The 13,408-nt window shown below is 49.9% G+C and overlaps 1 protein-coding gene across 2 annotated transcripts; it reads right to left on the bottom strand.

Annotated features, from left to right (window-relative positions):
* Positions 1 to 1,694: 1,694 nt before the first annotated feature.
* On the bottom strand, positions 1,695 to 13,170 carry Tubb6 (tubulin beta 6 class V). Of its 2 annotated transcripts, XM_055622980.1 has the most exons (4): positions 13,066 to 13,170; positions 12,511 to 12,619; positions 10,938 to 11,048; positions 1,695 to 3,155 (listed from the first exon to the last, which is right to left on the bottom strand). In XM_055622980.1, exons 1-4 carry the CDS (start codon positions 13,120 to 13,122, stop codon positions 2,089 to 2,091), a joined length of 1,344 nt encoding a protein of 447 aa, XP_055478955.1. In that variant the 5' UTR covers positions 13,123 to 13,170; the 3' UTR covers positions 1,695 to 2,088. The 2 variants fall into 2 exon arrangements, with proteins under 2 accessions (XP_055478955.1, XP_055478956.1); XM_055622981.1 differs by lacking the exons at positions 12,511 to 12,619; positions 13,066 to 13,170 and adding an exon at positions 11,351 to 11,514.
* Between the last annotated feature and the right edge of the window lie 238 nt (positions 13,171 to 13,408).

Raw genomic sequence — 13,408 nt, 5'->3', positions numbered from 1 at the left:
TTTTGTCTTTGGAGATGAATTCCTCAGAGTCTCACTTGCTGCCCTTGTCAGCTACCACAGAGAGCTCCAGCCTTCCACGCTCATTTCCTGGTCTGGTGCTGTTGGATCCCAGAATCAGATTTGGGAGCAGCTGCGATAGCTGATTCAGCTCGATTCTTGCTAACACAATGACCAGGTGTACATTGTGCTGCCTGGGCAAGGCTACCCGGAGCCATCTCGAGGTCAGATCTTGGTCCCCGGTAGTGCTGGAGGTATGCATGGTAACTGCTGCTGTTGTCAATCATCAGAGGGGGTCATAAAGATTGCACTGTGCCAGGTGGTGGTGGCGGCACACACCTTTAATTCCAGCACTCTGGAAATACAGAGAGAAGCAGGCGGATAGAGGCCAGCCCAGTCTAGAGTGAGTTTCAGGACAGAAAAGGCTAGAAACAGAAATCCTGTCTTGAAAAACAAAATCAAAAAAGATTGCCCTGTGAGGGTTGACTCTCGGCTTCATATGCCATTGTTTGAGCTTAGATGTCCTAGCTGTCAGATCTCTGGAGACTGCTGTTGCAGACAACTGTAGGCTGCCTTGGATGTGATGCTGGCAATGGACCCTGGGTCCTGTGAGAGAACAGCAGTGTTCTTAGTGTCTCTCCAGCCTTTAAGTGGTGTGAGCGTGGATGCATGTGAGTGCAGGTACCCATGGAGGCCAGAAAGAACATCAGATCCCCTGGAGCTGGAGTTAGTTATAAGCTACCTGACATGGCTGTTGGGATCTGGAAGAGCAGTGCGTGCTGTTAACATCCTACTTTAGTTTTCTGAGGGCAGGGGTTGTAGGTGTGAGCCAACATGCCAGTTTTCTAAAAGTACTCCAGCGTGCCTTGTGTAATGTTGATGTGGTGGCAATGCCCTTTTAGACATACAGAATACAGTGGCGTTCCCATCCCTGGGCCATCTTCCAGTGGAGGTAGGAGCTGTTCTTGATGGTGTGCACTCCAGCCCATGGCTACTTTGCAAGTGGATGAGATGCATGCACCTTGGCACCTCAGCTCACCAGCGTTTATGCTCTGCCTGGTCATTTGTAGGACCACACAAGACCTTACTTCCTCTCCACTGGATGCTTTCAGAGAGTAGGTCAACGGGGAACTGTTTTAGGTTGTAAGGCCTACGTGGTCATAAGGGTATTTGGTGGTAGACGAACTCTTACGAGATGGGATCTTTGACAGAGAAGCAGTAATGGAACTTGAGCCATTACTGAGAGAAATACTGGCCAGAAACCAGGTTACCTCTAGAACAAGGGAGGAACCGGCTCTCAGAGGCTTGTTAGAATGTTCAGTACTGACAGGTAAAGCTGAGACAAGGGCCCAGGGGTTCTCCTGCCCTCATGCGGTGGTTCCCACCTGTCTCACAATTACAGAGGTGTCGTGTTCTGGCAAGCGTAGGGGCAGGAGAGTGGTGTTTCTCTTGTTGGGAAAATGTCACAGAGCTGCACATACAGGGACGTCAGTGGTGCCCACCTCGCCTTTTACCCTCTTCTGCACAGGGATGGCAAGGTTTACCTGAGTGGTAGCACCAAAGCCCGACTCACAACAGGCCCTGCTCCAAACAGCTATTTCCAGGATAGATGAGGTATTTTGGTAGGAGATCTGTGGGTATTTCACAATGAGACCTACATATCCCGTTGCTTGGATGAAGTTCAAGAGACCAAGGAACAGGTTTAGCATTTTATTATGAATGGATTGTCATAAAGTTCCATATCGTGTATTCAATTTAAGGCAACACTGCGGCTCTAGTTTTTATCACCAAAGATGAGAAACAAACCCTTATTCTAACCTCCCTGCTAGCTCTGATGGCTGGGCACTTGGTCACTTCCTTCAGCCCGGTACGGCCCCCTACTTTGCTTTCAGTGGTCCTGTACAAATCTCCCTCATCTGCGGGGACTGCCAATTCTCCGGTAAAGGAAAGCTCTCCGGTCCAGGTAACCTGGGGAACAGTACGGCGTGTTTGGTTTGAGAGGGGCCTGTGACAAGCTTAGACCACGACACCATTCCCACACCACCAGAGCTGAGGAAAGAGCAGGCGTGCCCGGTGGCGTCCGGAGGCCCCCTATTCGTTGATCTCTTCTTCATCCTCATCTTCAAAAGCCTCTTCCCCGTCGTTGACCGTGGCGTCCTGGTACTGCTGGTACTCAGACACCAGGTCGTTCATGTTGCTCTCGGCCTCGGTGAACTCCATCTCATCCATGCCCTCACCGGTGAACCAGTGCAGGAAGGCCTTGCGGCGGAACATGGCCGAAAACTGCTCGGAGATGCGCTTGAACAGCTCCTGGATGGCCGTGCTGTTGCCGATGAAGGTGGAGGCCATCTTGAGGCCGCGCGGCGGGATGTCACACACGGCCACCTTGACGTTGTTGGGGATCCACTCCACGAAGTAGCTGCTGTTCTTGTTCTGGATGGCCAGCATCTGCTCATCCACCTCCTTCATGGACATGGGGCCCCGGAAGACCGTGGCCACGGTCAGGTAGCGGCCGTGGCGCGGGTCGCAGGCGGCCATCATGTTCTTGGAGTCGAACATCTGCTGGGTGAGCTCCGGCACCGTGAGCGCCCGGTACTGCTGGCTGCCCCGGGCGGTGAGGGGCGCGAAGCCGGGCATGAAGAAGTGCAGGCGCGGGAAGGGCACCATGTTGACGGCCAGCTTGCGCAGGTCGGCGTTGAGCTGGCCCGGGAAGCGCAGCGACGTGGTGACGCCGCTCATGGTGGCCGACACCAGGTGGTTGAGGTCCCCGTAGGTGGGCGTGGTCAGCTTGAGCGTGCGGAAGCAGATGTCGTAGAGGGCCTCGTTGTCGATGCAGTAGGTCTCGTCCGTGTTCTCCACCAGCTGGTGCACCGACAGCGTGGCGTTGTAGGGCTCCACCACGGTGTCCGAGACCTTGGGCGACGGCATGACGCTGAAGGTGTTCATGATGCGGTCCGGGTACTCCTCTCGGATCTTGCTGATGAGCAGCGTGCCCATGCCCGAGCCCGTGCCGCCGCCCAGCGAGTGCGTCAGCTGGAAGCCCTGCAGGCAGTCGCAGTGCTCACATTCCTTGCGCACCACGTCCAGCACCGAGTCCACCAGCTCCGCGCCCTCCGTGTAGTGGCCCTTGGCCCAGTTGTTCCCGGCGCCCGTCTGTCCTGCAAGGCAGCAAGATCCCAGAGGGGAGTTCAGCCTTCTCCGATCAATATTTTCTTAGTGTAAGAGATTAGAGCAAAGGAACAGGAATGGGGCAGCAGGTACCCCCCATGATGCCAAGAATGCGCATGAGCAAGAACCTCTGCAGACGGGCTGCATATCCAGGGACCAGGTCCTGTTCACTAAAGGAGCACACTTACTATGCAGAGGTCCTAGACCGGGAATCAGCCTTGGGACATAATATTACACAAACGATAAATAAGCCTACAAATAAAATGTAAGAAACAGTTGTCCTGAGCTAGTCACGTCATTTCCTTCGTTTTGAGTCAGGCTGCATACCTAGCCCCACCAGGCCAGCCTCTCCTCTGCTTTTAAATATTTTCAGCACACAGTTAAGTTCAAAGAGGATACAATGTACACATCACAGTTTTGAGCCTTCTGAACTTCGCAAAGATCCAAAACACTTCAAAACCCAAAACTTTCTGAGCACTAATCTGATGCCAGGAGTGGAAAATTCCATCCCTGACCTCATGGGACAGGACATTTAAAATGCAGAAGCTCTGAAAGTACTGTGTGGAACTGCCTTCTGGTTCTACGTATAAAGTGTGTGATAAACAGCTCATGTTTGCTGTCCCATCTTCAGTGAAGCTCCCTATATATATGCAAACATTTCAACATCCCAAAAGTCTGCTTTCAAGAATTTTTAGATAAAGGATGGCTAACCTGGTTTTTTTTTTTTTTTTTTTGTTTTTGTTTTTTTTGTACAAATACTTATTTTCTCCCCAAGACAGTAATTTGTTTTAAGATAGAGTGTCTCTATTGTAGCCCTGGCTGCTTGGAACTCCTTACTTAGACCAGGGTGGCTTTGAACTCACAGAGACCCACCTGCCGCTGCAACTTCGGAGTGCTGAGACAAAAGGTCCATGTCACTATGCCTGGTGTCAAAGCAGTTATGGTGTTTAGGATAACCTCTGCACATTTTTCTAGGAACTAACTACTGACTGACTTTGCACCTCTAATTGAAGACCGGCACAGATGTGAGTCCTACCCTCAAATCATATCCAGTCCAGTTGTGGAAAAGAGCCTGACATGCCTCCAAGAGTTCTGAGTTTCATCAAGAGTTCCTGTGGCTAGGGAAGGCCATCTGGTCAGTCTGTGTTTTGCAGAGTGGCTCATTCTACCCGCCAGGCTTCTTTAGCCTTCCTTTGCAGAAGAAACTTTGATCTGGAAGCACTGACCGCTAAATTTTAAACCCCCTTTCGGCTTCTTTAACCCTAAAATTAAACATCTATTACTAGAGAAGGTACTTTCCCAACCTGTAGAAACACAGGACTATGTGAAGTATACTTATATATGTAGGCATGTAGGTATAAATGATTCAAGGGAGAACCGGAGAAAATGTATTTAGTCTCTGCTTTTCCTGCACATCTCCTGTACTAAAACGTCTAGCACATGGCACCGCTACAAAAAAGTTTTTAAAATTGCAAATAACATGATTTAAATTCCAATAATTGCACATTACATGATAAGGCCTTAGAAATATTTACGTAATTTTTCCAATTAGCTCATATACACGAGGGCAAGATATTAAGTATTACCTGCATTGGATAAGGTTTGATGATCACTAAAACAATCATGTCTATATGTACATATGTACATATGTACATGACGTATGTTTTATGTCATTCAATTTCATTTGCAGGTGGGGTTGATGGCACCCGCCTTTAATCTTAGTACTCTGGGAGCAGAGGCAGGCATGAGGTCAAGGCTACAGAGAAACCCTGTTTTAAAACATGAAAAGTAGCCAACCAACCAAACTATATATATAAATCTCCATCATTACTTGCCAAAAATCAAATGTAATCTTCCATCAAGATATATTTGCTGGCTAGAGAGATGGCTCAGTAGGGAAGAGTATTTAACTGCTCTTGCAGAAGGCCTTGGACTATTTCCTGACACCCACATACTAAGAACTATGTATGCCTCCAGTTCTAGGTAATCTGACACCCTCTTCTTCAGACACTGCATGCATGTGTTTCACATACATACCTGTAGACAAACACTCACACATGTAAAAAAAAATCTTAAAAACATTTTCTTAAACTCAACAGACATTTTATGAGATATTCATGGGAATATGAAAATATGACTTTAAGTGAATTACTTCAAAATCAGTAAGTAGAGTCTTTAAATAACATGACTGCCATGGAAGATGTCTGACAGGCATGTTTGTGAAGAGGCTTCAAGAGTATGTATAACATGATTTCATTTCCTGAACACCAAATCAGTTGTGTGTACAAACTTACAAGAGTGAATGTACAAGAAAACCCAACCATCTACACTAGTTATCTGCCTAAGGATACCACCTCATGGTGTGGGGGGTCAGGGCGAGGAGGTCCCCCTTATTACACTACACACTTGTGTGATGTTTGGACAGGGCATGTGAAGACCCTTTGGTTTCACTCGATGATGAAAACGTTAATCACGTTTCAGTATTAAAAGGTAAATTTCCAGGGGGCACCCCAGCCTGACCAGAGTGGCTTCCCTCTCTGACTTTGCCAGTCTATGACCCTCTGGGTGTGGTGAGGTACCAACGCCATCGACAGAACAGCTGCATGACTCCATGGTGATCTGGGATGACACCTGCTCACGGCAACAGCACACCTCCCCTCTAGCCTCCGAGGTAGCCATTTTCTTGCTTTGCTTTTCCTCGGCCTAACCTTGTCTAGGATGGGCCTCTCTCTAGTTCTCTTCCATCCTGTCCAGCTGTGCTGCCCAATGAAGCCTGACTGGTTCTCTGTGCCAACTCTAAGATGGTGTCTTGGGTTTCTATGGCTATGCTAAAACACCATGACCAAAAGCAACTTGGAGAGGAAAGGGCTTATTTCACCTTCTAGTTTATATGGTTATAGTCCATCATGCAAGGAAGCCAGGTCCAGAACTCAAAGCAAAAACCTAGAGGCAGGAGCTGATGCAGAGGCCATGGAGGGGCGCTGCTTCCTGGCCTCCTCCTCATGGCTTGCTCAGCCTGCTCTCTTACAGAACCCAGGACTGCCTGCCCAGGGATGGCATCACCCACAATGGGCCGGGCCCTCCCACATTAATCAAGAAAATGCCCACTGCCAATTATCTCAGCAATGGGGAGGCAGCCATTCTCTGAGTTCAGGGCCAGCTGGGTCTACAGAGTGAGTTCCAGGACAGCCAGGGTAACACAGAGAAACCCTGTCTCAAAAAAACCAAGGGGGTGGGGAGGGCACGGGGGAGAAAAGAAAGAAAATGTCCCCATTGGCTTACCCATAGGCTAATCTGATGAGGGTAGTCCCTGATCCCAGATGAGTCTAGCTTTTGTCAAATTGACAAAACACTAGCCAGCACAGATGGTCACTGTCATTTTTATGCATCCACAAACTTGAGTCTATCTCTTCCCACACAACCCAGCAGGCAGCAGCCAGGCCACACCCCAAGACAGGCAAAGGGAAAAACAAACCCCCAGGTCATCATGGAACTTTTAGGGAACCATCCATTAAAAGCACAGAAAACATAGAAAGTGGGTTCAGGTGAGACAGAGCCTTACATCAAGCTTGCTCAAGCTGTAAGTGTTACAGTGGCTCTGAGGTCACTCCAGCGACTCAGACTCCTCCCTATTCATAGCACAGATCAGCCCCAAAGTATCTTCTACTCTTGACAAAAGGAGGAAGCTGGTGACTTTCAGAAAATATTTTGCCACTGTCTCCTAGCAACAGATCATCCCTGCTTAAATATTTGGGGGGTCATAAGTTGAACATCTCCATGATGCATTTGGCCATTAATCAGTGATTCCAGCTTGTTAAACACAGACTGCAAATCCTGCACATGCCTAGGCTTTCTCTACAACTCCACTGGTGAAGAATTAAGTCTTCCAGGTCTCTGTGCTCCAAGGCTCCTCAGCTAGTCCTGCATTTGAAGGAAAACTACAAATCCACAGAGGGGCTTTAAGGAAACAGCCTGTCTGGCCCTTAGCTTCCTTCCCACGACTGCTGAGCAACCAGCAATTAGAAATGAAAGAGTATGGTCATGTCATTGGGAACTCAAATGTAAGTAACTCACTTTTTAAAATTATATATTTAAAAATTATATATTACTAATGCAACTGCATTTCTTTCTTTGAAGTTTTCCGAAATATGGTCTCTATGTAGCCCTGGCTGTCCTGGAAGTCACCTGGTTGAGCAGGCTGACCTTGAACTCACAGAGATCCCCCTGCCTCTGTCTCCCAAACGCTGGGGAAAAAAGGTGTGTGCCATTTCAAACTATATCCAGAACTGAAATGGCAACAGCTTATTGATTCAGTACTCTGGCGCAGAGGACAGGCCCTCACATGCACTTTTTCACTAAGCCCTGCTTGACAATGGGCTATTTCACTTTACCAAAGCTAACTAAAAGCTCGGAACCAGTGATTCATCCCTATAAGTGAGCTGTAATTAAACAGTTCTGAAGGAGGACTTGAGTTCAGAGCTCCAGAACCCACATAAAGTATGACCCAGAGTTCACTGGCCAGCTGGTATAGCCATAACAAAAAAGAAATGTACAATAATAAGCATTTTAGATAAGCGGCTTTTTTTTTTTTTTTTTTTTTTAAAGACAGGGTCTCGTTCTGTAGCCCAGGCTACCTTCAAATCACACAATATAGACCAGACTGTCCTCGGACCCACAGTGACTTCCCTGCTTCAGCTTTCTAGGTGCTTGCTCCTTTTGATCTATGTACCAGCAGCTAGAACAGTGACTACAGACCTTCCTTAACAACCTTCTACTTTTCAGTTCAAAGAAATATAACCAAAGAAAACTGGCTGCTATGAGAAACCGCCTTCTCAGAAGCCAGAGCGGGAAGATCCAATTTCATAACAGCGCTGCAGCTGGGACACAGCACCCAGGAGGTCGGCCTGGACCAAGAAAAGATGGAGAGAAGACACGACTGTGCCGCGGACAAGCCGTCCACTCCGCTACACACCTCCGTGGAACCTGACATTTTTCTTAAAACAGACTTAAGGTATGTAAAATGTTATGGACAATAACATGGCGACTACCCACGTGAAGAAAGACATCATCGACATTCTAGAAATCCCCATGTAACTTGAACATCATAAGCAGTGCAGAGCTGGTGTACACGCATCTGATGTTCTCACAAAGTGGGAATGGGCTACGCGCCTGCGGTCTAGCCAGACACCCTTTCTTCCTGGGAAGCGCTTGGTCGGCTATTTTAACACAGGGCTTCAGGTTCCCTGTGTTCACAGAGACAGGATGAGTCTCTCCCGTGCCATGTCCAAGTTTCTCTCTTTGGCATAGATGCTTTATACACAGAACGGCCACCCTCAGGGTTATGTTTGTGACTCAGGGTGGACTTTTTTCCTCCCTTAGCTTGTTTCTGTGGTCCTGGGAATCAAACCCAGGACTGCCTAGTCCTAAGCACACGCCCTGCCACTGAGCCACACCCCAGTCACGATAAAGCAGTGCTCAAGGCAATAACTCACTACTAGGATGTCGGCGTCCTTAAGTTCAGGTAAAGGCAGAGAAAGAATTGGACAGCGGTGGCCCTCATCCAGTGGGAAGACGGGCCAAGTCTTCCTAAATGTTTATTTGACTTGAGAATCTGAAATCAGCCAGAAAAAGAACTTTTGTGGGCCGAAATGTTCATATTCTTTTTAAGAAAGACTTATGTGTGGACCTATGTTTGTGTTACACTTGTGAAAGCATCCATTCCTAAAGGCCAGAGAAAAATTGTCCGTTAATTGTCTGGGGCTTCTGTTTTGTTTCTTCTCTATTTCCCAGGCTAGAAGGCAGCAAGTCCCAGCGGTTCTCCTGCCTCTACTCTCCTTGTACAAGTATGCGTGGGGTAATAGGCTTGTGAAGTGAGTGCTGAGTTCTGAGCTCCAGTTCTCATGACTGATCAGCAAGCATTCCTAACCACTAAGCCAATGTAATATCTTCAGTGCTCCCGGTATTTTGTTGGCTCATGTGAGAGGGTCTCACACAGGCCAGACTGGCTTTATCTATTTTTTTTTAAATTTTATTTATCTTTATTTCATTATTGGTGTTTTGCCTGCATAGTATGTCTGGGCGTGTGAGGGTGTGAGAACCCCTGGCATTACAGGAGTTACAGAACTGGAGATACAGACAGTTGTGAGCTGCCATGTGGTGTTAAGAAATTGAACTCAGCACCTCAAGAAGAGCAGCCAGTGCTCTTAACCACTGAGCCATCTCTCCAGACCCCAGACTGGCTTTAAACTCCCAAACTTTCTGCCTCCAAATCTAAAGTACTGGAATTTCAGGCCTATGCCACTTCCAGATCATTACAGTATTCTGTGTGTGTGTGTGTGTGTGTGTGTGCGTGTGCATGAGAGGAGGCCAGAGAGCAGTATCTTCCTCAATTGACAGGGTCTCTGGCTTAACTGGAACTCTCAATCTGGCTAGTTTGGTTAGCTGAGTAAACCCCAGGTATCCACCTGGCTCTCTCTCCCCAGAACTGGGATTACAGGTAAGCGCTGGAGTGCTGGGGTGTCAGGGATCCAACTTCAGGTGTTTGCACAGCAAGCACTCTAACCAGCTGAGTCCCCTCACTACTATATAAGAGCAAGCACTGCTTCCCTGTCAAATAATTATCGAGAATTGGTCTTATAAAGCCAACTACTATCAACTAATTACATTATGTGCCAATTAAAACTACAGACCTTAGAACGACACACTAATATGGAGTATGGTTTATAATATTCAGTGAAAAAAAATCTACATAATGGTACAGTTAAAAAGAAGGCAATCACTTAATCACTTGGGAGGCAGATGCAGGCAGATCTCTGTGAGTTCAAGGCCAGCCTAGTCTACAAAACGAGTGCCAGGACAGCCAGAGCTACACACAGAGAAACGCTGTCTAGACATTCCCCTTTAAAAAAAAAAAAAAAAAAGGAAGACAATCGGAATAAAGACAGGTTAAGGGAGACCACAATTATACGGCGATGGACACAACATGTGAAATCGTTTTGACACTCTAGTTTTTGAGCTGGCCTCAGATCCACAGAGATCCACCTGCCTCTGCCTCCCAAGCACTGGGATTAAAAGAATGAACCACCACACCTGGTTTTCAATTTTGTGATAATGTGTTTTGTGCTGGATTTTGCTTGAAATAAAGGCAAAGTAAAAATTAAAAATAAACACTAGTTTGGAATGGAGGGGTATGTGAACACCCTTTCAGGGACAGAGACGTGGGGTCATTTCCTTTCTTGAATTTAGTAGTCAGGGGGAAAAAAGAATATGATTTTTTTTTCCTTTTTGCCAGAAACCCAGAGTGAAACTGGTTCTTAGCCTAACTGGTTCTCAGCTGGAAGTCACACTCCCAGCTGACTCTACTTCTGAAGGGCTGTGCTTTACATCGGGCTTGGAGGCCAGTGTCTACAATCCTAGCACCTTCGGGGTGGAAGCAGGAGGCTCAGTTCAAAGTCATCCTTAGCTACATAATGAGTTTCAAACCAGTCCCTGGCTATAAGCCAGCCTGTCTCAAATCTCTACCAATCTGGTCGCCCTTGCCAGAACACCACTCATCTGAGTCAGGAGGAGGGAGGCAGTTGAGAATAGGTCAACCCCAGTGCACACTTGTGGAGGTCAGAGGACAATCTTCCATTTTGTCTGAGATAAGGTCTCTCATTCACTGCTCCGTACCCCTGGCCACAAGTGGACAATCCCAATTCAGTCCCTTGGGTTCACCACAATAAATACACGAAAAGGAAACAAGAAAGGCAAGCAAGCGAGATGGAACCTACCGAAGATAAAGTTGTCCGGCCGGAAGAGCTGCCCAAAAGGCCCAGACCTCACACTGTCCATGGTGCCCGGCTCCAAATCCACCAGGGCAGCCCTGGGTACATACTTCTGAGCTGGAGGTGGGGAAAAAAAAGAAAAAAACCCACAAGAGCTACTTCCAGGTTTCTGGGGAAATGTACTTCTTTTCAGCAAGCCCCACCAGGTTAGAGTTGCCTGGCAGATGACTTTATCACAGAACTTAACCTCGGGATGAGGGCCTACTGAGCCACAAGCAGGATCAGTGAGGAATGAACCCTCCTGCCTTGTGCCGCTGCATTTTCCAGTTCAGACCTCCTTTCCCATTAGCTGGCCCTCTCTAGCTGCCCGGAATAAAGAGTGCCTTCCCCCTGCCTCTCTCCGCCCCCGCCCCACTCACATTCGAACACACACACATGTGCCTAAGCTGTCCAAGCGGCTCCTCCCAGGGTTCTGTGGCCCTGGAAGTTCTCCATTCGTCTGAGTGAGGTTGTGCCTGCATAGCACTGCATGAGAGGGGCAAGCTGTCGTTCTGAGGGAGGATGGATTTTGCTCGGTTCTGCACGTGACCACGCCGAGCCAAGAGTGGTCACAAAGGTCACCCGTTGAATAAGAGGAAGTGCAGTGCGCACGGGCGTTTCTTTTAGGGCTGCCTAGGACTTCCATGTCTACTTCTATGAACAGTATCCCATGATTCAGCAACCCGTGATTGTCCCACGTCTACTGCCTTTCCCAGTTGTGGGTGGACAGGTGGGAAGCCACTCTAAAAATCTGTTGACCCCAGACAGTGTCTTGGATGCACTTTCAACGCCGTACCACGGGAGTGCCGGCACAGGTCATTTCCGGGCTCTTTCTATGCCCTGGGATTTTGTTGGTTTGTGAGGGGTGTGTCACACTTTTATAATAAAAATTGCCTGTAAAAACAGTTCAGAGGACAGAGGTGCTACTCTTCCCAAACTGGGATTACCCAGTGTCTGGAATTTTACTAATCTCCCCATTAATCACTCACAGCTGCCTGCAGTTTTAGCATCCGATGAATATAATTTTAGGCAAAGGACCAGATAAAATCATTTAAATAAGTGTTTCTCAAATTAGCTAACATCTTTAGCTAACATCCCCAATAAAAGATGCCTTCAAAACCCCATTCCATTCGGTTACTCTCTTCCATTCTTGAAAAGCTTAAGAGAAGGATGGCCTGGGAGCGATGGTGTCATTTCACAACCTCAACGGACGGTCTGGTTCAAGCCTTCGGGATAGGCCGGATCCCACAGTTTGAAAAGACCTAGGGCGGGTTTCCCGCTCCAGGGGGAGTGAGGGAGTGGCCGGGCATCCCGCTCCATCCCGCCCGAACTTTTTTCCCAGCGAGAACTCTCCCGGCGCGGAGACCGCACCCCAAGCGCCTCCCCCTCCGGGTCCAGCCCAGGGTCCCCGGCAGGGTACGGTCGGGTCCTTGTCAGGACGTGCCCAAGAGGCAGCCGGGAAAAGGCCAGGTGCCGGCGCCGGAGGCCGGGCAGCGGAGGAGGAGGAGGAGGGGAGCCGGCCCGGAGCCGCGCGACTCACAGGATGACTCATTGTAGTACACGCTGATCCTCTCCAGCTGCAGCGCTGAGTCGCCCACGTAGCCTCCGGCCGGGTCGATGCCGTGCTCATCGCTGATCACTTCCCAAAACTTGGCGAGGGCGCGGCGAAGGGACAGACAGTCAGACCCGGAGCCCAGGGAGCCCCCGCCACCCAAGGACCCCCCTCCCCGGGACCTGTGGCCGGCTCCCCGAGCCTTCAGACCCCCGGGCGCAACGCCTGAGCCGGAACCCCCGGTCGGTCCGCCGGGACCGGTGGCCCAGTCTCCTTGCCGGGTGGCCGGGTCCCCGCAGGAACCCGGGATCCAGTCCCCAGGCCAGTTCTGGAGGGCGCGCCCTTCGGGGCCGGTGGCCCATTCTCCGGGCCGGATCCCTCGGTGTGCCCTAGGGACACAGGGCAGCTCCCCAGTGTCTGCGGCTCGCTCCCCGCCAGGAGTGCGTTGGGGTCAACCCGGCTCCGAGGAGCAGGGCAGGGGTCCTCCGAGGCCGGCCACCCCCAGTGCCCACCCGCGGGAGCGCAGCGCGCGCCCGGGCCCACCTTGGTACCGATCTGGTTCCCGCACTGGCCCGCCTGGATATGCACGATCTCCCTCATGGCGGGCGCTTCTGCGCTCGGGCGCTGGCTCTCCCGATGGCTGCGCGTCTGCGGCCGGCCGCGCGCTCCCGGGACTCGACCCCGCTCGGCCCTCCGCCCTCGCCCTCCCAGCCAATGGCAGCGGCCCGCCCCGCTTGCAGGTCCCGCCCCCTCCCAAAGGCGAGCGGGCTGGTCCCCTGCCCCGCTGGTGGTCTGGACAGCTGGAACCCAAGGCCGGGAGATGCCGGCGGGGATTCCGGAGGAGGAGGCGAGGGAAGCCCTAAGTCCTCGCCTTACCAACCTTTGT

Source organism: Psammomys obesus, unplaced genomic scaffold (assembly GCF_907164565.1).
Source record: "Psammomys obesus unplaced genomic scaffold, mPsaObe1.curated_primary_1811, whole genome shotgun sequence".
In the NCBI taxonomy this organism is placed as follows: domain Eukaryota; kingdom Metazoa; phylum Chordata; class Mammalia; order Rodentia; family Muridae; genus Psammomys; species Psammomys obesus.
This window is presented reverse-complemented; position numbering and strand designations above follow the sequence as displayed.